This window comes from Gobius niger, assembly GCF_951799975.1.
Source record: "Gobius niger genome assembly, chromosome: 15".
Taxonomy (NCBI): Eukaryota; Metazoa; Chordata; class Actinopteri; order Gobiiformes; family Gobiidae; genus Gobius; species Gobius niger.
The window spans coordinates 30449212-30470720 of record NC_136866.1 but is presented as its reverse complement, the minus strand read 5'-3'; the positions used below and the strand labels follow the sequence as shown (position 1 = coordinate 30470720).

At 49.3% G+C, this 21509-nt stretch overlaps 1 protein-coding gene across 1 annotated transcript in view; it reads right to left on the bottom strand.

Annotated features, from left to right (window-relative positions):
- Positions 1 to 182: 182 nt before the first annotated feature.
- cd109 (CD109 molecule) overlaps positions 183 to 21509 on the bottom strand; it is a gene marked incomplete at both ends in the record, with an annotated part of 69664 nt that continues 48337 nt past the window's right edge. The window contains 12 exons of the mRNA XM_079572072.1: positions 183 to 221; positions 986 to 1231; positions 1298 to 1788; positions 1885 to 1987; positions 2829 to 2991; positions 4537 to 4670; positions 4810 to 4872; positions 6264 to 6416; positions 8578 to 8765; positions 9684 to 9864; positions 9953 to 10172; positions 10514 to 10595. Of these exons, the coding sequence (XP_079428198.1) occupies positions 183 to 221; positions 986 to 1231; positions 1298 to 1788; positions 1885 to 1987; positions 2829 to 2991; positions 4537 to 4670; positions 4810 to 4872; positions 6264 to 6416; positions 8578 to 8765; positions 9684 to 9864; positions 9953 to 10172; positions 10514 to 10595 (2063 nt within the window). The remainder of the gene's footprint in view (positions 222 to 985; positions 1232 to 1297; positions 1789 to 1884; positions 1988 to 2828; positions 2992 to 4536; positions 4671 to 4809; positions 4873 to 6263; positions 6417 to 8577; positions 8766 to 9683; positions 9865 to 9952; positions 10173 to 10513; positions 10596 to 21509) is intronic.

The window sequence follows — 21509 nt, the reverse complement described above, 5'->3', positions numbered from 1 at the left end:
CTTCATTACATTCTAAATAAATGTCATTATTTTAACTCTGACCGACACATTTTCTTCACGGTTTTACACTAAAGGAAGTGAGAAGTTTCACTTTGATCAATTCTTTGAACATTTGTTTGAAGCATCAGCAACAATTGGAAACTTTTTCCGACTTTAAACTTACAATTTTACTTCTCTTAGTTTTACTCTGGGTCATTTGCTGCCCCCTCATGGATGGACCTCTGCATTACAAGTATCCGATTAGAAACGTCAGGTTTTTAGAGAACAACGTCCATTTTATTTGAATTAGTTTATTCTTTTCCGTGTTCTTCAAAACAAAATACAACAAAACCACAAAAAGAATAAGAAAACAAACCCCAGAATAATCCAAAGACATAAGGAAATCTTCAACATTTTGCAAAGAAAAATAAACAGGCCGGAGAAAAGCAACATGAGGTGAGTTTAGTTTTCCTTCAGTACAATCGAACAATCAGTGGTTTAGGAGAAAGACAAAATATTCTAATCCTCTCAAAATATACGAAACAAAACAGAAAATATTGTGGAAATTGTGATACCCTTGACCCTGCCCCTGACCCCGCCCCTGCCCCTGCCCTTGACCCTTCCCAGAGTTTGTTTGTTTTTACATTATTTTATTGACTTATATCAGAATATCTCACACTAGAGAAAAGAGACCAGTCACTTTTTCGCTTCAGCCGCCGCTTTTAACGAAGTCTCTTGTATCGGTTAGTATCAAACATCGGCCGATGCTGAAACACCCAGTATCGGTATCAGTGCCTCCCTACCTTTTACTGAGTAACTTTTCTTTGAAAGTAATATTGAATTTGAACTTCTTTTTCTAATATCACGTGTCCACCAAGTCCCCGCCCGTCCACCCTGCATTAAAGTTACATTTCACTGAAGAGACAAAAACAAAAGGCTTTAATTTCAAATCAATAAAAACAACCTCGATTTAAAAAGAAAAGAAAAAAACACTCCCCCCGGTGACCTTCAGGTATAGGTAGATCTTCGAGCCCCCGGTGACCTTCAGATATAGGTAGATCTTCGAGCCCCCGGTGACCTTCAGGTATCGGTAGATCTTCAAGCCCCCGGTGACCTTCAGGTATAGGTAGATCTTCGAGCCCCCGGTGACCTTCAGGTATAGGTAGATCTTCGAGCCCCCGGTGACCTTCAGGTATAGGTAGATCTTCGAGCCCCCGGTGACCTTCAGGTATCGGTAGATCTTCGAGCCGATCTAAAGCAGAGCGAGCAGAAACAGCAGAGCGGGCAGTGGGAGCAGGACGCCGCCGCGGGAGATCACCACCGTCACGCCAACGCAGCCGCCATCGCTGTAGTGGTGGTAGTAGTCGTAGTCGTAGTGGTGGTTGGATTGGTGGTACGTGTTGTGGTACTCGTGGTGGTTGTAGTGGTAGGAGTAGTCGTGGTAGTAGTTGTGGTTGTAGAAGGAGGAGGAGTTGTGGTCGTGGTCGTGGTCATGGTCGTGGTCGTGGTCGTGGTCTTGGTCGTGGTCGTGGTCTTGGTCTTGGTCGTAATCATCGAAGTAATCGTAGAGGTCATGGAGAGTCGTCATCGCGGTGGTCATCGCGGTGGTCGTCGCGGCGGTGGTCGTGGCGCGAGTCGTGGCGGTGGTCGTGGAGTTCTTCGCGCCGGTGGTCGTCGCGCCGGTGGTCGCGGTGGTACCGTAAGGGCCGCCGACGCCGTGGGGGTCACAGGCGGCACAGCTGGGGCCGCAGAACACGCAGCTCGATCGGTCCTTCAGCTGCGACGAGTAGAATCCCTCCGCCTTGCGACCTGCGGCACAGACGGGTCCGCAGTATTAGTAGTAGTAGTTGTATAGTAGTAGTAGTTGTGTAGTAGTAGTAGTAGTAGTAGTATTGCAATACTCACTGGTCTCGTAGTAGTCGTAGAGCTTGACCAGCGCGTCCTGGACGAGTCCCGTTTTAAACTCTTGCTTCAGAGGAATCGTCACACACTGAAGCTTCAGAGTCACCTGCAGCGACACTCACGCCTGAAACCGGCTTTACCCAAACGGCAACATCTGAGCTTCGAGCAGGACATTAGGAAGAGACTGGAAGAGACTGGAAGAGACTGGAAGAGATTGGAAGAGACTGGAAGAGACTGGAAGAGACTGGAAGAGATTGGAAGAGACTGGAAGAGTTTGGAAGAGATTGGAAGAGATCGGACGAGATTGGAAGAGACTGGAAGAGATTGAAAGAGATTGGAAGAGATTGGAAGAGACGAAGAGACTGGAAGAATTTGGAAGAGACTGGAAGAGACTGGAAGAGATTGGAAGAGATTGGAAGAGATTGGAAGAGATTGGAAGAGACTGAAAGAGATTGGAAGAGATTGGAAGAGATTGGAAGAGACTGGAAGAGTTTGGAAGAGATTGGAAGAGATTGGAAGAGATTGGAAGAGACTGGAAGAGTTTGGAAGAGATTGGAAGAGATTGGAAGAGACTGGAAGAGTTTGGAAGAGACTGGAAGAGACTGGAAGAGATTGGAAGAGATTGGAAGAGATTGGAAGAGACTGGAAGAGTTTGGAAGAGACTGGAAGAGACTGGAAGAGATTGGAAGAGATTGGAAGAGACAGGAAGAGACTGAAAGAGATTGGAAGAGACTGGAAGAGACTGGAAGAGTTTGAAAGAGATTGGAAGAGATTCGGAATTGAATACTTATACATTAAAACACTAAACCAGATCCAAAATCCCTCTGGGCTAATCTTTGGAACTGAAATGTCAAAAAATAACACACATTTAACACATTTAAACCTATAGATCTATAGATTCATTTGTTTTCCCGTCTTGCCTTTATGAATGAATCGTCTAAACTCACCGAGTCCAGGTAGAGGATCAGTTTCCCGTTGCTCTCGTCTGTCTCCACTTTCTTCACCAGCTCCATGTTGAAGCTGGAGTCCGGTCTGAGGGAGAACCCTGTGAGGAGCTGCACCTCCAGGACAGCCATCCCCGTGGAGGAGACGGAAGACCAGTCTGACAGTCTGAGAGAGAGAGACAGAGGGAGACCATGAGGCTGAGGAACGAGGAGAGAGAGAGAGAGACAGAGAGAGACCATGAGGCTGAGGAAAGAGGAGAGAGAGAGAGAGAGACAGAGAGAGACCATGAGGCTGAGGAACAAGGAGAGAGAGAGAGACCATGAGGCTGAGGAAAGAGGAGAGAGAGAGAGAGAGAGAGAGAGAGACCATGAGGCTGAGGAAAGAGGAGAGAGAGAGGAGGGAGACCATGAGGCTGAGGAAAGAGGAGAGAGAGAGAGAGAGACAGAGAGAGACCATGAGGCTGAGGAAAGAGGAGAGAGAGAGAGAGACAGAGAGAGACCATGAGGCTGAGGAAAGAGGAGAGAGAGAGGAGGGAGACCATGAGGCTGAGGAAAGAGGAGAGAGAGAGAGAGAGACAGAGAGAGACCATGAGGCTGAGGAAAGAGGAGAGAGAGAGAGAGAGAGGGAGACCATGAGGCTAAGGAAAGAGGAGAGAGAGAGAGATAGACAGAGAGAGACCATGAGGCTGAGGAAAGAGGAGAGAGAGAGAGAGAGAGACAGAGAGAGACCATGAGGCTAAGGAAAGAGGAGAGAGAGAGAGAGAGACAGAGAGAGACCATGAGGCTGAGGAAAGAGGAGAGAGAGAGAGAGAGAGACAGAGAGAGACCATGAGGCTGAGGAAAGAGGAGAGAGAGAGAGAGAGAGAGAGAGAGACCATGAGGCTGAGGAAAGAGGAGAGAGAGAGAGAGAGAGACAGAGAGAGACCATGAGGCTGAGGAAAGAGGAGAGAGAGAGAGAGAGAGACAGAGAGAGACCATGAGGCTGAGGAAAGAGGAGAGAGAGAGAGAGAGAGAGAGAGAGAGAGAGAGACCATGAGGCTGAGGAACGAGGAGAGAGAGAGAGAGACAGAGAGAGACCATGAGGCTGAGGAAAGAGGAGAGAGAGAGAGAGACAGAGAGAGACCATGAGACTGAGGAAAGAGGAGAGAGAGAGAGAGGGAGACCATGAGACTGAGGAAAGAGGAGAGAGAGAGAGAGGGAGACCATGAGACTGAGGAACGAGGAGAGAGAGAGAGAGACAGAGAGAGACCATGAGACTGAGGAAAGAGGAGAGAGAGAGAGAGAGAGAGAGAGACCATGAGACTGAGGAACGAGGAGAGAGAGAGAGAGACAGAGAGAGACCATGAGGCTGAGGAAAGAGGAGAGAGAGAGAGAGACAGAGAGAGACCATGAGGCTGAGGAAAGAGGAGAGAGAGAGACAGAGAGAGACCATGAGACTGAGGAACGAGGAGAGAGAGAGAGAGACAGAGAGAGACCATGAGGCTGAGGAAAGAGGAGAGAGAGAGAGAGACAGAGAGAGGGAGACATGAGGCTGAGGAACGAGGAGAGAGAGAGAGAGACAGAGGGAGACCATGAGGCTGAGGAAAGAGGAGAGAGAGAGGAGGGACAGAGAGAGACCATGAGGCTGAGGAAAGAGGAGAGAGAGAGAGAGAGACAGAGAGAGACCATGAGGCTGAGGAACGAGGAGAGAGAGGAGGGACAGGAGTGTGACCTGAAGCAGGCACTCAGGACCAGGTTCTCCAGGGACTCCATTGTCTTCAGATTGAGGTAAAGTTCATCCTGAGGCACAGACGAACGTTTCCTCCTCAGATGATCCTCAGGGAAGACATTGTAGGCCACGCTCACCTGGAGAAGAGCACAGATTCTTGAGGAGCTCAGACATTTCGGTGTTAAAGGTGATGTTCAGAACAAACTAGACCAAACCCTCAGCATTAACTGAGTTTTTTGGTGCAGATGAAGAGCTTCAGGTCCAGCTCAGACTCACCTGGAACAGCAGCAGACCTCGGCCCACGGCCCTCACTGCTGCAGAGGAGCTGGAGCAGGAGCTCTGACAATCCACACAGACATGTTGGAGGACATTTTACAAACTGTCGCAACATTTTCCAAAACAGTTACCAAAAATAAAAATAAAATGTTTTTTTTAATAAATAAACAACTGTTCCAAAAAAAATCCAAGTTGTTAACCTCTTAACTCCCACCTGAACGGATCCCATTTTCTCCAGTTTGGCTTTACCCGAATCAAAAAGCTTCTTGGGAAAAAAGCACCAAAACAGCAACAAAAAAGGAGAAGAAAACAAGGATGTAAATTCAAAACAAAAAAGTGACAAAAACTCAACAAAAATGTGACAAAAACTCAACAAAAAAGTGACAAAAACTGAACCAAAAAGTGACAAAAATTCAACCAAAAAGTGACAAAAACTGAACCAAAAAGTGACAAAAATTCAACAAAAAAGTGACAAAAAATCAACAAAAGAGTGACAAAAATTCAACAAAAGAGTGACAAAAAATCAACCAAAAAGAGACAAAAATTCAACAAAAACGTGACAAAAACTGAACCAAAAAGTGACAAAAATTCAACCAAAAAGTGACAAAAACTGAACCAAAAAGTGACAAAAATTCAACAAAAAAGTGACAAAAAATCAACAAAAGAGTGACAAAAATTCTACAAAAAAGTGACAAAAAATCAACCAAAATGTGACAAAAATTGAAAAAAATAAAAATAAATTTCAAATGAGCTGCTGCACAGGCCTATATAATAGCCAAAAAGGACAAAATGCATTTGGTTTAGGCGGGTGGCAAGAGGTTAAAAAAAAAGTGTTAAAAATCTCAACAATTTCAACAGATTAGATTAGATTAGATTACAAAAAAAACATTCCTGTGTTGTTTTTCATCTCAACCTGCTCATGTCATGCAGTGGTACCCCTGTTTTGTTTCTTTTAGGTCTCACTAACCTCATATTTTCAGCACTCCACCGAAAAGCATGCTCTAGTGTTGTTTTCACATTTATGTAAACACCTCTTTGTGCCAGCAGAGGTGTTTAGTTTACTCCAAATTTAACGGCAAATTGCTTTGACTTGTTTCCATAAAGGTACATTGTTTTGAGTAACAATTTCTAAGGTAGTAAAAAGTGTTTAAAAGTCTGTCTATTGTTCCTGTGAGAGATATAATGAGCTATTTACTATATACTAAGAGAGGTCAATGACTACAGTACATGTAAGCTCTGGAACAGGGAACCCAATAGGTGAACCATTCCCCCCAGATGCCTGTTAGTGTGTATATGGGATGATTTTTATTGTCTAATCTTCAACAAAAATTCCCAAAACATTTTAAAAAAAACTTTCCAAACATTTTCCAAAATGGATTCCCACAAAGGAAACGCCCATCCTCACCTTCACAATAAAAAACGATGTAAAGTTCCCCTGGAGTCCCGGTTCTTACCCGGAGTGTGCGGTGCAGAACGCGGCTCGTGTCCCGGTCGATGCTGAACTCGGACGTTCTCCAGTTCCCGTGGGTCTGCGTGACGTTCAGCCTCGGATCCTGCGTTCCCATCGCGGCGTAGACGGAGAGGGCGTGCAGCGCCACCACCGTGTCCTGGAGGAATTACACCGCGCCTCAGGGGTTTGTGTGAGCTTTCAGTGGTTGCTCCTCCAGAACGTGAGGCTTTTGCTTGGATCAACTTCCATTTCATTTATATTAACCCTTTATTTTATCCACTTTTTTTCCTTTTTCCCATTTTGTATAAAAATGTGGAACTAAAGATGTTATTAAATACTTTTTTGATGCCAGTAGGACCTAAATCTTTTACACAGGTGTCGTTCAATGGTGCCCAGCCCTACCTTGGTACTCCTCACCTGTGTCCTCCCTCACCTGTGTCCTCCCTCACCGTGGCCCCTCCCTCACCGTGGCCCCTCCCTCACCGTGGCCCCTCCCTCACCGTGGCCCCTCCCTCACCGTGGCCCCTCCCTCACCTGTGTCCTCCCTCACCGTGGCCCCTCCCTCCCCGTGGCCCCTCCCTCACCTGTGCCCTCCCTCACCGTGGCCCCTCCCTCACCTGTCTCCTCCCTCACCGTGGCCCCTCCCTCACCGTGGCCCCTCCCTCACCGTGGCCCCTCCCTCACCGTGGCCCCTCCCTCACCTGTGCCCTCCCTCACCTGTGTCCTCCCTCACCTGTGTCCTCCCTCCCCGTGGCCCCTCCCTCCCCGTGGCCCCTCCCTCACCTGTGTCCTCCCTCACCTGTGTCCTCCCTCACCGTGGCCCCTCCCTCACCGTAGCCCCTCCCTCACCTGTGCCCTCCCTCACCTGTGCCCTCCCTCACCTGTGTCCTCCCTCACCCGTGTCCTCCCTCACCGTGGCCCCTCCCTCACCGTGGCCCCTCCCTCACCTGTGCCCTCCCTCACCTGTGTCCTCCCTCACCGTGGCCCCTCCCTCACCGTAGCCCCTCCCTCACCTGTATCCTCCCTCACCTGTCCCCTCCCTCACCTGTGTCCTCCCTCCCCGTGGCCCCTCCCTCCCCGTGGCCCCTCCCTCACCTGTGTCCTCCCTCACCTGTGTCCTCCCTCCCCGTGGCCCCTCCCTCACCTGTGGCCCCTCCCTCACCTGTGTCCTCCCTCACCTGTGGCCCCTCCCTCACCGTGGCCCCTCCCTCACCTGTGTCCTCCCTCACCCTGGCCCCTCCCTCACCGTGGCCCCTCCCTCACCTGTGTCCTCCCTCACCGTGGCCCCTCCCTCCCCGTGGCCCCTCCCTCACCTGTGCCCTCCCTCACCGTGGCCCCTCCCTCACCTGTCTCCTCCCTCACCGTGGCCCCTCCCTCCCCGTGGCCCCTCCCTCACCTGTGTCCTCCCTCCCCGTGGCCCCTCCCTCCCCGTGGCCCCTCCCTCACCTGGGTGCTCCCGAAGCCTCCGTGGCCCCTCCCTCCCCGTGGCCCCTCCCTCCCCGTGGCCCCTCCCTCCCCGTGGCCCCTCCCTCACCTGTGTCCTCCCTCACCTGTGCCCTCCCTCCCCGTGGCCCCTCCCTCACCTGTCTCCTCCCTCCCCGTGGCCCCTCCCTCACCTGTGTCCTCCCTCACCTGTGCCCTCCCTCACCATGGCCCCTCCCTCACCGTGGCCCCTCCCTCACCGTGGCCCCTCCCTCACCTGTGCCCTCCCTCACCTGTGCCCTCCCTCACCTGTGCCCTCCCTCACCGTGGCCCCTCCCTCCCCATGGCCCCTCCCTCCCCGTGGCCCCTCCCTCCCCGTGGCCCCTCCCTCACCTGTGTCCTCCCTCACCTGTGTCCTCCCTCACCGTGGCCCCTCCCTCCCCGTGGCCCCTCCCTCCCCGTGGCCCCTCCCTCACCGTGGCCCCTCCCTCACCGTGGCCCCTCCCTCCCCGTGGCCCCTCCCTCCCCGTGGCCCCTCCCTCACCGTGGCCCCTCCCTCCCCGTGGCCCCTCCCTCACCTGTGTCCTCCCTCACCGTGGCCCCTCCCTCCCCGTGGCCCCTCCCTCCCCGTGGCCCCTCCCTCACCGTGGCCCCTCCCTCACCGTGGCCCCTCCCTCCCCGTGGCCCCTCCCTCACCGTGGCCCCTCCCTCCCCGTGGCCCCTCCCTCCCCGTGGCCCCTCCCTCACCTGTGTCCTCCCTCACCTGTGGCCCCTCCCTCACCTGTGTCCTCACTCTCCTGTGTCCTCCCTCACCTGTGTCCTCCCTCACCTGTGTCCTCCCTCCCCGTGGCCCCTCCCTCCCCGTGGCCCCTCCCTCCCCGTGGCCCCTCCCTCACCTGGGTGCTCCCGAAGCCTCCGTGGCCGCTCTGCTGCCGGCTGAGCCACCGCAGCAGCTCGAGTCCCTCCGCGCTGCGCCTCAGCCGGTGCAGAGCGAGGAGCAGGTACCCGAGCGCCTCGATGTCGGTGGAGCGCGGCGGCGGCGGGGCGTGGCCGATGGCGTTCGCCGTCCACACGAAGGCGCCGTCTGAGAGAGACACATAAAGAGCCTGGGCTGGGGGGGAGGGGCCTCACAGGGTAGCTCACGATATTATTTCAATACGTGTGGGTTTGAGTGTGTCGTACCTGACTGTCCCGCCCCTTTAAAACATCCGGAATCCAGGGTGTTCGTTATTATCAGTGCAGCGTCGGCAGTGAGGCTTTTTTTGTAGTTTTTTTCCATTTTGTAGTTTATTTTATTTCATTCAACTTCAGTTTTTTTTTTTCTTTTTTTCCACCCTTTTTTTTTAGGGGGTTCTTTCTTTTTTTTTTTTTTAAAGGAATAGGCCACCGTTTTTTCCATACTGAGATATGTTCTTACCTGAGCTTTGACGAGTTCTTTAGGACCTGTCTGATCTTCAGTCACGTAAACACAGCGCAGACGGCGTTAGCATTTAGCCTCTCCCTCTCTCCTCTATAGCTCCAAAACAGGTCAAGATAGAAGCTACCAAGCTCTTCCACGTTTTCCCTATTTAAATATGGTTACGTTCACTTTACTGTGCAGATGCCAAACTACTCCTGGTATTATTACGCCTTACAATATAGTTCCCCCTTTTATCCGCTTAGAAAATCCACATTGTTTAATTTTGTGTAATTATACTTTGTAGTGGAACACTTCACGTAACCATATTTAAATAGGGGAAACGTGGAAGAGCTTGGTAGCTTCTATCTTGACCTGTTTTGGAGCTATAGAGGAGAGAGGGAGAGGCTAAATGCTAACGCCGTCTGCGCTGTGTTTACGTGACTGAAGATCAGACAGGTCCTAAAGAACTCGTCACAGCTCAGGTAAGAACATATCTCAGTATGGAAAAACGCTGGCCTGTTCCTTTAAGTAACTTTTTGCATTTGTGTTGGACTCAGTGTTAAAATAGCAGACTAATATGTCACAGATCTGGTCCTCGTGTACCTGCGGGGTAGGCGTTCTGCAGCAGAAGGTCCACAGCGGCGTTGGCGTTGGAGCTGTTGGCGAGGGTCAGGGCGTAGGTCACCAGGCTCAGGCAGTAGAGGCTCTTTATCCCCTCGGCCAAACTCTCCTCCAGGAACATCAGCGCCGACGCGACCTTGGCCTCGCGCTCCAGCACCTCGGTCTGTCCCTGGGCAGAGAAGACACACGTGAAGGTCTCCAGGCCCTTTGGTACAGCAGGGCTTCAGCTCCAGCTTCCTCACCCAGATGTTCTGCTCTTCCAGCAGCGCGATGACCACGTACGCCGTGAGGCTGCGCGCCGAGTCTCCGCCCCCCACCAGCTCCGAGTGGATGACCCGCCCGGGCTCCAGGAAGCGCCCGTCGGGGCTCGTCCGCTCGAACAGCCACTGCACCAGCTCGCGGAGAACATCTGGGCTCACGGGGAGGAAGGGCCGCGCCTGGAGGAAGACTCTGAGCACGAACGCCGTCAGCCTGGGGACAGAGGAAGAAGAACGTCCTCAGACTGAGCAGTTTTTCCCACAGTCACGTATGTTTTTCCCACAGTCACTAGTGTTTTCCCACAGTCAAGTATGTTTTTCCCACAGTCACGTATGTTTTTCCCACAGTCACGTATGTTCTTCCTCACAGTCACTAGTGTTTTCCCACAGTCACGTATGTTTTTCCCACAGTCACGTATGTTTTTCCCACAGTCACGTATGTTTCCCCACAGTCACGTATGTTTTTCCCACAGTCACGTATGTTTCCCCACAGTCACGTATGTTTTTCCCACAGTCACGTATGTTCTTCCCACAGTCACGTATGTTCCTCCTCACCAGGTGCTCCCGGAGTGGTCGTTGTTCCCGAAGGCGCTCATTGATCCGTCTCCCCTCTGGAAGCTCAGCTGCCGCTCGTATCCTGGACACAAAACACAGGCTGAGCCCGACCCCTCGAAGACCCGCCCCCTCGAAGACCCGCCCCCTCGAAGACCCGCCCCCTCGAAGACCCACCCCCTCGAAGACCCGACCCCTCAAAGACCCGACCCCTCAAAGACCCGCTCCCTCAAAGACCCGCCCCCTCAAAGACCCGCCCCCTCAAAGACCAGACCCCTCAAAGACCCGCTCCCTCAAAGACCCGCCCCCTCAAAGACCCGCCCCCTCAAAGACCAGACCCCTCAAAGACCCGCCCCCTCAAAGACCAGACCCCTCGAAGACCCGCCCCCTCAAAGACCCGCCCCCTCGAAGACCCGACCCCTCGAAGACCCGCCCCCTCAAAGACCAGCCAAGCCCGACCCCTCAAAGACCCGCCCCCTCAAAGACCAGACCCCTCGAAGACCCGCCCCCTCAAAGACCCGCCCCCTCAAAGACCAGACCCCTCAAAGACCCGCCCCCTCGAAGACCCGCCCCCTCAAAGACCAGACCCCTCAAAGACCCGACCCCTCAAAGACCCGACCCCTCAAAGACCCCTCAAAGACCCGACCCCTCAAAGACCCGCCCCCTCAAAGACCAGACCCCTCAAAGACCCGACCCCTCAAAGACCCCTCAAAGACCCGACCCCTCAAAGACCAGACCCCTCAAAGACCCGACCCCTCAAAGACCCACCCCCTCAAAGACCCGCCCCCTCAAAGACCAGACCCCTCAAAGACCCGACCCCTCAAAGACCCGACCCCTCAAAGACCCACCCCCTCAAAGACCCGCCCCCTCAAAGACCCGACCCCTTAAAGACCTGACCCCTCAAAGACCAGACCCCTCAAAGACCCGCCCCCTCGAAGACCCCTCAAAGACCCGACCCCTCAAAGACCCGCTCCCTCAAAGACCCGCCCCCTCGAAGACCCGACCCCTCGAAGACCCGCCCCCTCGAAGACCCGCCCCCTCAAAGACCAGACCCCTCAAAGACCAGACCCCTCGAAGACCCGACCCCTCGAAGACCCGCCCCCTCAAAGACCAGACCCCTCGAAGACCAGACCCCTCGAAGACCCGACCCCTCAAAGACCAGACCCCTCGAAGACCAGACCCCTCGAAGACCCGACCCCTCAAAGACCAGACCCCTCAAAGACCAGACCCCTCGAAGACCCGACCCCTCGAAGACCCGCCCCCTCGAAGACCCGACCCCTCGAAGACCAGACCCCTCAAAGACCAGACCCCTCGAAGACCAGACCCCTCGAAGACCAGACCCCTCACAGACCAGACCCCTCAAAGACCAGACCCCTCGAAGACCCGACCCCTCAAAGACCAGACCCCTCAAAGACCAGACCCCTCAAAGACCCGACCCCTTAAAGACCCAGACCCCTCAAAGACCAGACCCCTCAAAGACCAGACCCCTCAAAGACCAGACCCCTCGAAGACCCCTCAAAGACCCGACCCCTTAAAGACCTGACCCCTCAAAGACCAGACCCCTCAAAGACCAGACCCCTCAAAGACCACACCCCTCAAAGACCCGCCCCCTCGAAGACCCGCCCCCTCGAAGACCAGACCCCTCAAAGACCAGACCCCTCAAAGACCCGACCCCTCGAAGACCCGCCCCCTCGAAGACCCGCCCCCTCAAAGACCAGACCCTCAAAGACCAGACCCCTCGAAGACCCGACCCCTCGAAGACCCGCCCCCTCGAAGACCAGACCCCTCGAAGACCAGACCCCTCGAAGACCCGACCCCTCAAAGACCAGACCCCTCGAAGACCAGACCCCTCGAAGACCCGACCCCTCAAAGACCAGACCCCTCAAAGACCAGACCCCTCGAAGACCCGACCCCTCGAAGACCCGCCCCCTCGAAGACCCGACCCCTCGAAGACCAGACCCCTCAAAGACCAGACCCCTCGAAGACCAGACCCCTCGAAGACCAGACCCCTCACAGACCAGACCCCTCAAAGACCAGACCCCTCGAAGACCCGACCCCTCAAAGACCAGACCCCTCAAAGACCAGACCCCTCAAAGACCCGACCCCTTAAAGACCAGACCCCTCAAAGACCAGACCCCTCAAAGACCAGACCCCTCAAAGACCAGACCCCTCAAAGACCAGACCCCTCGAAGACCCCTCAAAGACCCGACCCCTTAAAGACCTGACCCCTCAAAGACCAGACCCCTCAAAGACCAGACCCCTCAAAGACCACACCCCTCAAAGACCCGCCCCCTCAAAGACCCGCCCCCTCAAAGACCACACCCCTCAAAGACCACACCCCTCAAAGACCCGCCCCCTCGAAGACCAGACCCCTCAAAGACCAGACCCCTCAAAGACCAGACCCCTCGAAGACCCCTCAAAGACCCGCCCCCTCGAAGACCAGACCCCTCAAAGACCAGACCCCTCAAAGACCAGACCCCTCGAAGACCCCTCAAAGACCCGCCCCCTCGAAGACCAGACCCCTCAAAGACCTGACCCCTCAAAGACCAGACCCCTCAAAGACCAGACCCCTCGAAGACCCCTCAAAGACCCGACCCCTCAAAGACCAGACCCCTCAAAGACCCGACCCCTCAAAGACCAGACCCCTCAAAGACCAGACCCCTCAAAGACCAGACCCCTCAAAGACCAGACCCCTCAAAGACCAGACCCCTCAAAGACCAGACCCCTCAAAGACCAGACCCCTCAAAGACCAGACCCCTCGAAGACCCCTCAAAGACCCGACCCCTCAAAGACCAGACCCCTCAAAGACCAGACCCCTCGAAGACCCCTCAAAGACCCGACCCCTCAAAGACCAGACCCCTCAAAGACCTGACCCCTCAAAGACCTGACCCCTCAAAGACCAGACCCCTCAAAGACCAGACCCCTTAAAGACCTGACCCCTCAAAGACCAGACCCCTCAAAGACCAGACCCCTTAAAGACCTGACCCCTCAAAGACCAGACCCCTCAAAGACCAGATTCCTCAAAGACCAGACCCCTCGAAGACCCCTCAAAGACCTGACCCCTCAAAGACCAGACCCCTCAAAGACCAGACCCCTCAAAGACCCCTCAAAGACCCGACCCCTTAAAGACCTGACCCCTCAAAGACCAGACCCCTCAAAGACCCGACCCCTTAAAGACCTGACCCCTCAAAGACCAGACCCCTCAAAGACCAGACCCCTCAAAGACCCGCTCCCTCAAAGACCCGCCCCCTCGAAGACCCGACCCCTCGAAGACCCGCCCCCTCAAAGACCAGACCCCTCAAAGACCCGCCCCCTCGAAGACCAGACCCCTCAAAGACCCGACCCCTCAAAGACCCGACCCCTCAAAGACCCGCCCCCTCAAAGACCAGACCCCTCAAAGACCAGACCCCTCAAAGACCAGACCCCTCACAGACCCGACCCCTCAAAGACCCGCCCCCTCAAAGACCCGACCCCTCGAAGACCCGACCCCTCGAAGACCCGCTCCCTCAAAGACCTGACCCCTCAAAGACCCGCTCCCTCAAAGACCTGACCCCTCAAAGACCCGACCCCTTAAAGACCCGCCCCCTCGAAGACCCCTCAAAGACCCGCCCCCTCAAAGACCCGACCCCTTAAAGACCTGAAATCATAATTTTAATGTTACTATGTTCAATTATATCATAAATAAATAAGCATGCCAGCGTGTTGAGTTAAGAGTGTGCAACGTGTATTATGCCTACGTTAGTGGAAATTACTGGTAAACCTACAGGACAAGGAATGTGTTTTTCTAATCTATACTTGGCTGTACATACACCGTGACAGTGACGGATGCGTGGATTCACAGACAGACGGTCTGTCTCAACGAACCCCACCGAGAATAGCTGCTTTTACTTGGAATTTAGGCCGGCCAATCATGTTTTAGGATCCGCCCTGCACATACCTAATTTGCATAATAGGATATAAACCCCATGTCTATGTTTGTTCTTTGTGAAAACTTGTTCTATGCTTTTCGCCCAGTAAATATTCGATCCACGCCATTTGTCTCAGATTGTTCCTTCACATCTCAAGATTTCAGATGGCGCTGCGAGCAGGGTCAGCACTCTAACAGGTAAGCAACTTTACTTGTTTGTTTGCTGACCAAATTTTAAAGATGTATTCGGTGTGATTTAGGAATTTTTAATTGGATATTGACAATTGGAGACAATCACAGAGTGGCAAAATTAAGATATGGGCCCATATAAGGTATGTCTGTATGATGATGTATGAGGTTCCGGACAATGTGAGCTAATTGATTTATAGGAGTTGCACATTAGACTTGTTTCTTCTGGTGCGCAAATTCTGTTGTTTGTCGGGGCAGCACATTAGACTCGTTTCTTCTGGTGCGCAAATTCTGTTGTTTGTCGGGGCAGCACATTAGACTTGTTTCTTCTGGTGCGCAAAATCTGTTGTTTGTCGGGGCAGCACATTAGACTCGTTTCTTCTGGTGCGCAAAATCTGTTGTTCGTTGGTAGCAGCACATCAGGTCTTTTACCTTTTAGTGCGCGAAAACTGTTGTTCGTTGGAAGAAAGTGCAAAATGCGATTTGGTCATAATCTGTGTGAATGTGGTGAGATTTTGACACTCTGGATTGCCTTTTCCAAGCCAAACTTTTAAAATGGGTGACACGTTTAGGAGAGTATCCAGGAGACATGGTGGATGAGAATATTTACTGTTAAAACTTTAATTACAGTATTAATATTGGATACGGATAAAACTGTCAAACTAGCACTATGGGAGGACAGCCTAGTAGATCGGATAAGATGGAAATACCCATCAAAGTAAAAACAGAAGATGACTTACCAAAACGGGAAAGAAAAGAAGTAAAAGAGTTGCTAAAAACTAATCCTCACTTGAAAGTTATCCCAAATAAACCTAGTAATCAATTAAGCCCTCGCGCCTGGCTTCAAGGAAAAATCGGGGTATTTTATGTTATGCCATTTTTATCTGAATTATCTAAGTGGTCCGATAATGCATATCCTATGGAAGGAAGCTTTAATACTGACAAATTAGCACTTGTACGGGCATACTTGATCGATAAAACAAGGGTAGCGAACCCAATGTGGGACATGCAATATATGATTGAGTGCTACAAGGCTTGGGAAAAAATGTCAGTACAATATCCAGGAAAAAAATCAGTAAGTAACAAAGTTAAGAAAGATCTCCCTTTCTGGCCAACATTCTTAATGTCACAACAGCTCCAGACCGAAGCAGCTGGTTCTAAGCAGACAGAAAGGCTATACCCCTCCCTCAGCGAAATTGGAGCCGCCCCGCCGGCCTATACTGATCTCTTAAATGAAGATGATGAATTGGAAATGTGCATTGCTGGATTTAATGATAAAAATGACAACATGAAAGCTACCCTAGATACTCACAAAAAATATGCTTCTATTAAACCGGCTTTGATATTTTCTGTATCAGATGATGACGATAAAATAATAAAACGATGGAAATCGGACTGTGTAAGAGCCTGGTATGACCAGGGTCATGAAAATGTCATGGCAATAGCAAAAAGACATAGAACAGAAAAAGATATAAAAAGAGAACAAGAAGCTTTAGTTCGAGAATTGATAAGAGTTGAATTTAAACATATTTTCAAATTAATAAAAAACGGACAGGACCCTGATATGACACTAGCCGCAATCTGCTCTTACATAGTGAAGTGTTGGGGGCAATGTGTTCAGAGAGCTGGGAAAAAATTGGGAAAGGAAATAGACGTTTTGGGTGAAATAGATAGAAAAACGAAAGAGCTGGTAATGGATTTGATTCCCAATGATGATGTCAAAGAATTACTAGAATTATTAGTTAAAAGAAAACCAACACAAGAGAAAGAATCCGAAGAGGACCTGGGATCGGTAATTGTAAATGCTCCGTTAGTGACATTTGATGACAAGGTAATGGATAAACCTTTATCTTTAGCGGAAATTTCCAAGATAACACATGATGCTCCAAATCCTCTTGTCAAACCAACAGCGTTTGTTAACTGGTACACAACACTTTTAATGCATGGCTCACTGTCAGGAAAAGATATAAGATACATCCTGACTACATTGATGCCGCACATTAAAATGTCATCTTTAATTGAATCATGTGACACGCTTAACGAAGATTATGACGGACCAATAGATGGTGAAACAGTGCCAGATAAAAAGTTCCCTTGGTTGAGAAAAAAGCATAAGGAGGAAAACATTAAAGAATTAAAAGAATTCTTGAAAAAGAATGCATCACAAGACAGGGATGTTTCGCAAATCTTAAATTGTAAACGTAAACCTAATGAATCCATGTCTATTTTCTCTAACCGCTTTCAACGCGCTTGGAAAGATGATGCTAAATTGGAAGTGAAAGAGGACGAAGATCCATTCTTTGTTTCTATGTTTATAAATGCATTGGATTCCCAGGCCGCCTATACAATCAAAATATCATGCCCTGACCTGTATTCATATACACCAGCAGTGCTTTTGAAAAAGGTGCGGGAATTAGAGGCTGTTGGATTGTTTAATTCTAATAAACCTAAGGTAATGGCTGCTGCATTTGCTGTACCAACTTCTCCTCCTCCTCCCCCTCCTCCTCTTCCACATTTCCTAAGAAACAATGTTTTCTCAGGTAATGCCACCGATGACATGTCGGGACGAAATAATCAGCAGTATATAAGGGATTTTGGGCAAAGGAGAAGGGGCGGTGTGTATTACAAAAGAAACGATGTTTGTCACCAGTGTGGAAAAAGAGGACACTGGGCTCGTCAATGCAAAGCTAAATTTAACAACAGTCATATGACACCGGGCAACATTTCACAGCCCTTCCCTCAATACACCCCTCCTCAACTTCCCGGGGCTGCACAAGCTCCCCAAGATAACGTAAACTACCATGTGCAGATACCCGAAAATGCATTGAACAGTCCAGTGTGGCAAAACTAGGACATCCGACAGAGTGACACCGATAAGGAAGCTGTCATAATGACACCACAATTTAAACTTACAAAAAATCCTTCAGATCTTCCAAAGATTAATATAGTGGTGGATAATAAACAATTCCCGTTTCTAATTGATACGGGTGCCACACTATCATGCTTAAACACAACCAATTTCCCTAAAACTCAGTTGTCAAATACGTACTTATCGTCTGTCGGAATAGCAGGTGTCATCCAAACACAACAGTTGACAAAACCTTTGTCAATCAATGTTAACAAACAAGAAATGAAACATCCTTTTTTGTTAAGCAACACAGTTCCATTATCTCTTATGGGAAGGGACTTATTATGTAAACTAAATGCTACAATCTCTTGCTCACCAACGGGAATGATAGTACACATCCCTACACAAAAGGTCCAACAATTTTTTGCAAACAATGCAATTCCTGAAAACGGCTTGATGCAGGCTGCGGTCATTCATGTTGATGTCATGCAATTTATGTCCTGGGAAGCTATTAAGAAGTTAGCTAAATGTAATGCTGCTATTGCTGTCATCTTGATAACTCTTAAACCTATTACCTTGCCGTTTTCTTATTTTTTTATTGGCAACACTAATTCGTGTATAGAATTGCAATTATTCTATGTATGTCCTGAAGGATTAGTGTTGTTATTAAGAAACACAGATAACGATGTCACTGTTGTCCCTTTTGCAGTTAAAGAAGGACTCTCGGACATTCAAAAGATATTGAAGTCTCTCACTCATTATGTCAACATAACTCCAAATGACAAAGATGAGAATGACAATTATATTGTATGGACTTATGAACCTGAGTTCCAGCATTTTTTTGTCAAACATAAAAGGGCCGAATCTGCTATGGTAGAAACTGTGAATGATATTCCTGATATTGTATTAAAACCTGTTTCTGTTTTATCTACAGTACCTACCAAGGTATGGGCCTTGCACGCGAATCATGTGGGTCTTCTTCAAGTGCCGCCATACAAAGCCAAAATTGATTACAGCAGGTTTCCTGTTTACACAAAACAATATCCCCTGTCAAAGGAAAAACTGGAGGGTATTAGACCAGTCATAGAAAGTTTATTGAAACAAGGGGTAATACTTAAAAAGAGAGTTGCCTGCAATAGTCCGATTAACCCAGTTATTAAGCCCGGGACTAAGAAATGGAGGTTTACACAGGACTTGAGAAAAGTTAATGAGATAATTATCCCAATGGCTCCCACAGTCCCTGATGTAAATGCAATATTGACAGCACTGCCACCACAATCAAAATTTTACACAGTTGTGGATTTATCGTCTGCATATTTTTCCATCCCAATTGATGTAGAAACACAAGAATTATTTGGATTTGTTTTTGATAATAACTCATTCACGTTTGCAAGGGTCAGTCAAGGGGCCTTGGAAAGTGCAAGCGTATTTTGCAACGCGATAAAATGGCATTTGTCAAGTCTGAGTCTCCCCGGGGCCTCGGCTATTATCGTGTATTTCGACGACATCCTTCTGGCATCTAAGACTGAACCAGAATGCATAAAAGACTCTCTTGCCCTCCTAACACACCTTGCGGATGGGGGACACCGCGTGTCGTTGGCAAAACTACAATTCTGCCAAACAGAGGTCAAATATCTTGGATACATCCTGAAAGACGGCTGTCGTTTTCTGTCGGCGGACAGAGTGGAGGCTATCATGAACTTGAAAAAGCCTGAGACCAAGAAAGAACTTTTATCCTTTTTGGGACTAATCAACTATTCAAGACAATGGCTCATAAACTATGCATTCTTTGACAATGTACTGAGAAAGGCCACCTTGAAAGAGCAACCAGAAAAAGTTCTCTGGACGGATGACATGAAACATGCATTCAGACACATCCGGTATCTGCTCTGCAACGCACCGGCGCTGGGGCTGCCGGACTATAAACTGCCATTTCATCTATATGTGTCAGAGGATGGACTCGGAGTATATTCGGTTTTGGCACAGGACCACGGGGGGACATTCAGACCGGTCGCGTACTTCAGTAAAGTTCTACCTCTAATTGTGCAAGGCATGGTACCTTGTTTGAGAGCGGTGGCAGCTGCTGCCATTATGGTAGAAAAGGTGCAAATTATAGTACTAGGACATCCCCTAACATTGCACACAACTCATATGATAACAGTAATTTTGAGTAATATTACTACACAACATATGACAAGTCAAAGACGTAACAACTACGAACATATCTTGACAGGAACACAAAATCTGACTATTTCAACTACGCCACACACAAACCCGGCGGTACATTTACAAATTTTGTTACATGGCTCAAAATGCGAACCAGACGAAGACTCCCATGATTGTGTGAAATTAATAACTGGGGCAACTAGTGTTAGAATGGACTTACAACAAACTCCATTGGAACAAAATGACTTGATATTGTTCTGTGATGGCTCAGCCATGAGACCCAATGACAAAACTTATTTAACTGGATATGCAGTTGTGAATGACCAACAAGAATGCATCGAGGCATATAAATTGCCAGTTAAATCCGCTCAAGCCGCTGAACTTATTGCCTTAACAAGAGCATGTATTATTGCAAAAGATAAAAGAGTCACAATCTATACAGATTCCAAATATGCATGGTCTGCAGCCCAGGATTTCGCACGAATTTGGGAAATGAGAAATTTTCTAACTGCTACAGGCAAAGAAGTACAACACAAAACTTTGATTCAAGATCTTTTGCAGGCAATAATGCTCCCATCTGAGATTGCAATTATCAAATGTCCAGGACACGGGAAGAAAAACAATCCTGAAGCTATAGGCAACAGTTTTGCGGACAAATGGGCAAAAAGAGCAGCTTTAAGCGACGTTTTTCCCCCTTGGCTCAGTGAATCTTATGTACAAAATTTAAACACAAATCCAACTCCGATAACTCCGCCTTTTTCTCTAAATGATTTAATACAAATCCAAGACCAGGCTTCTGAAGTAGAGAAAAAGACATGGATCAAGAGAGGATGCTTTAAAGATAACGATAACTTGTGGAAAAGCAAAGACTACAGAATTGCGCTGTCTAGCAGTGCATTCCAACCCTTAATATCATATGTACACGGTATCACACACGCCAATTATCAAGCTATTGCAACCTATATTCACAAATTGTTTTTCACTGTAGGATTAGAAAAACATGTGAGAAACTATATCCAACAATGTATTGTATGTGCAAGATGTAATCCCGCTGTAAACCCAGCCAAACATGAACACATCCCGCTTCCAGAGGGCCCGTTCCAGCAATTACAAATTGATTTTACACATATGCCAAAATGTAGAGGTTACTCTTACATGTTGGTCATAGTGGACCGCTTTTCCAAATGGCCTGAAGCATTCCCTACGAGAAAAGAAAATGCACAAACAGTGGTCAAATGTCTGATGGAACATATTATACCACGTTTTGGTATCCCAATGTCGATCGACTCGGATAATGGTACCCCTTTTACTTCCAGGGTAACAAAAGCTTTGACAACATCTTTGGGCATCAATTGGAAATTCCATGTACCTTGGCATCCTCCTTCGAGTGGAAACGTCGAAAGGATGAATAGAACTATTAAAAATAAACTACTAAAAACACACATGTCAAGAAAAATGACTTGGTTAGATGCACTACCTCTAACTTTGTTATCCATTAGAGCAATGCCAAATAAAACATCTGGGTTGTCGCCACATGAAATTATAATGGGTCGTCCATTTCCCTTAGCCGCTACGGAAAGCACTGTGGCAATGGACTTGACTAATTTACAGGAAATGCAACAACAATATGTACATGAATTGTTCACTTTTGTGTCTCAGTATCTCCAAAAGGTTTCTGATGCGAGTCCGGTGATATCTGACAACCCGACACATCCTTTTCAACCGGGAGATTTGGTTCTGGTTCGAAGTTTAAAACCAACGGCGACTGAGCCCCGATACGGTGAACCAGTGGAGGTGCTGTTGGTTACCAGAACTGCAGTCAAAGTGAAGGGAACGGCAGCCTGGGCGCACGCTAGTCGGATCAAGTTCGCCCCAAAGACATCAGACCC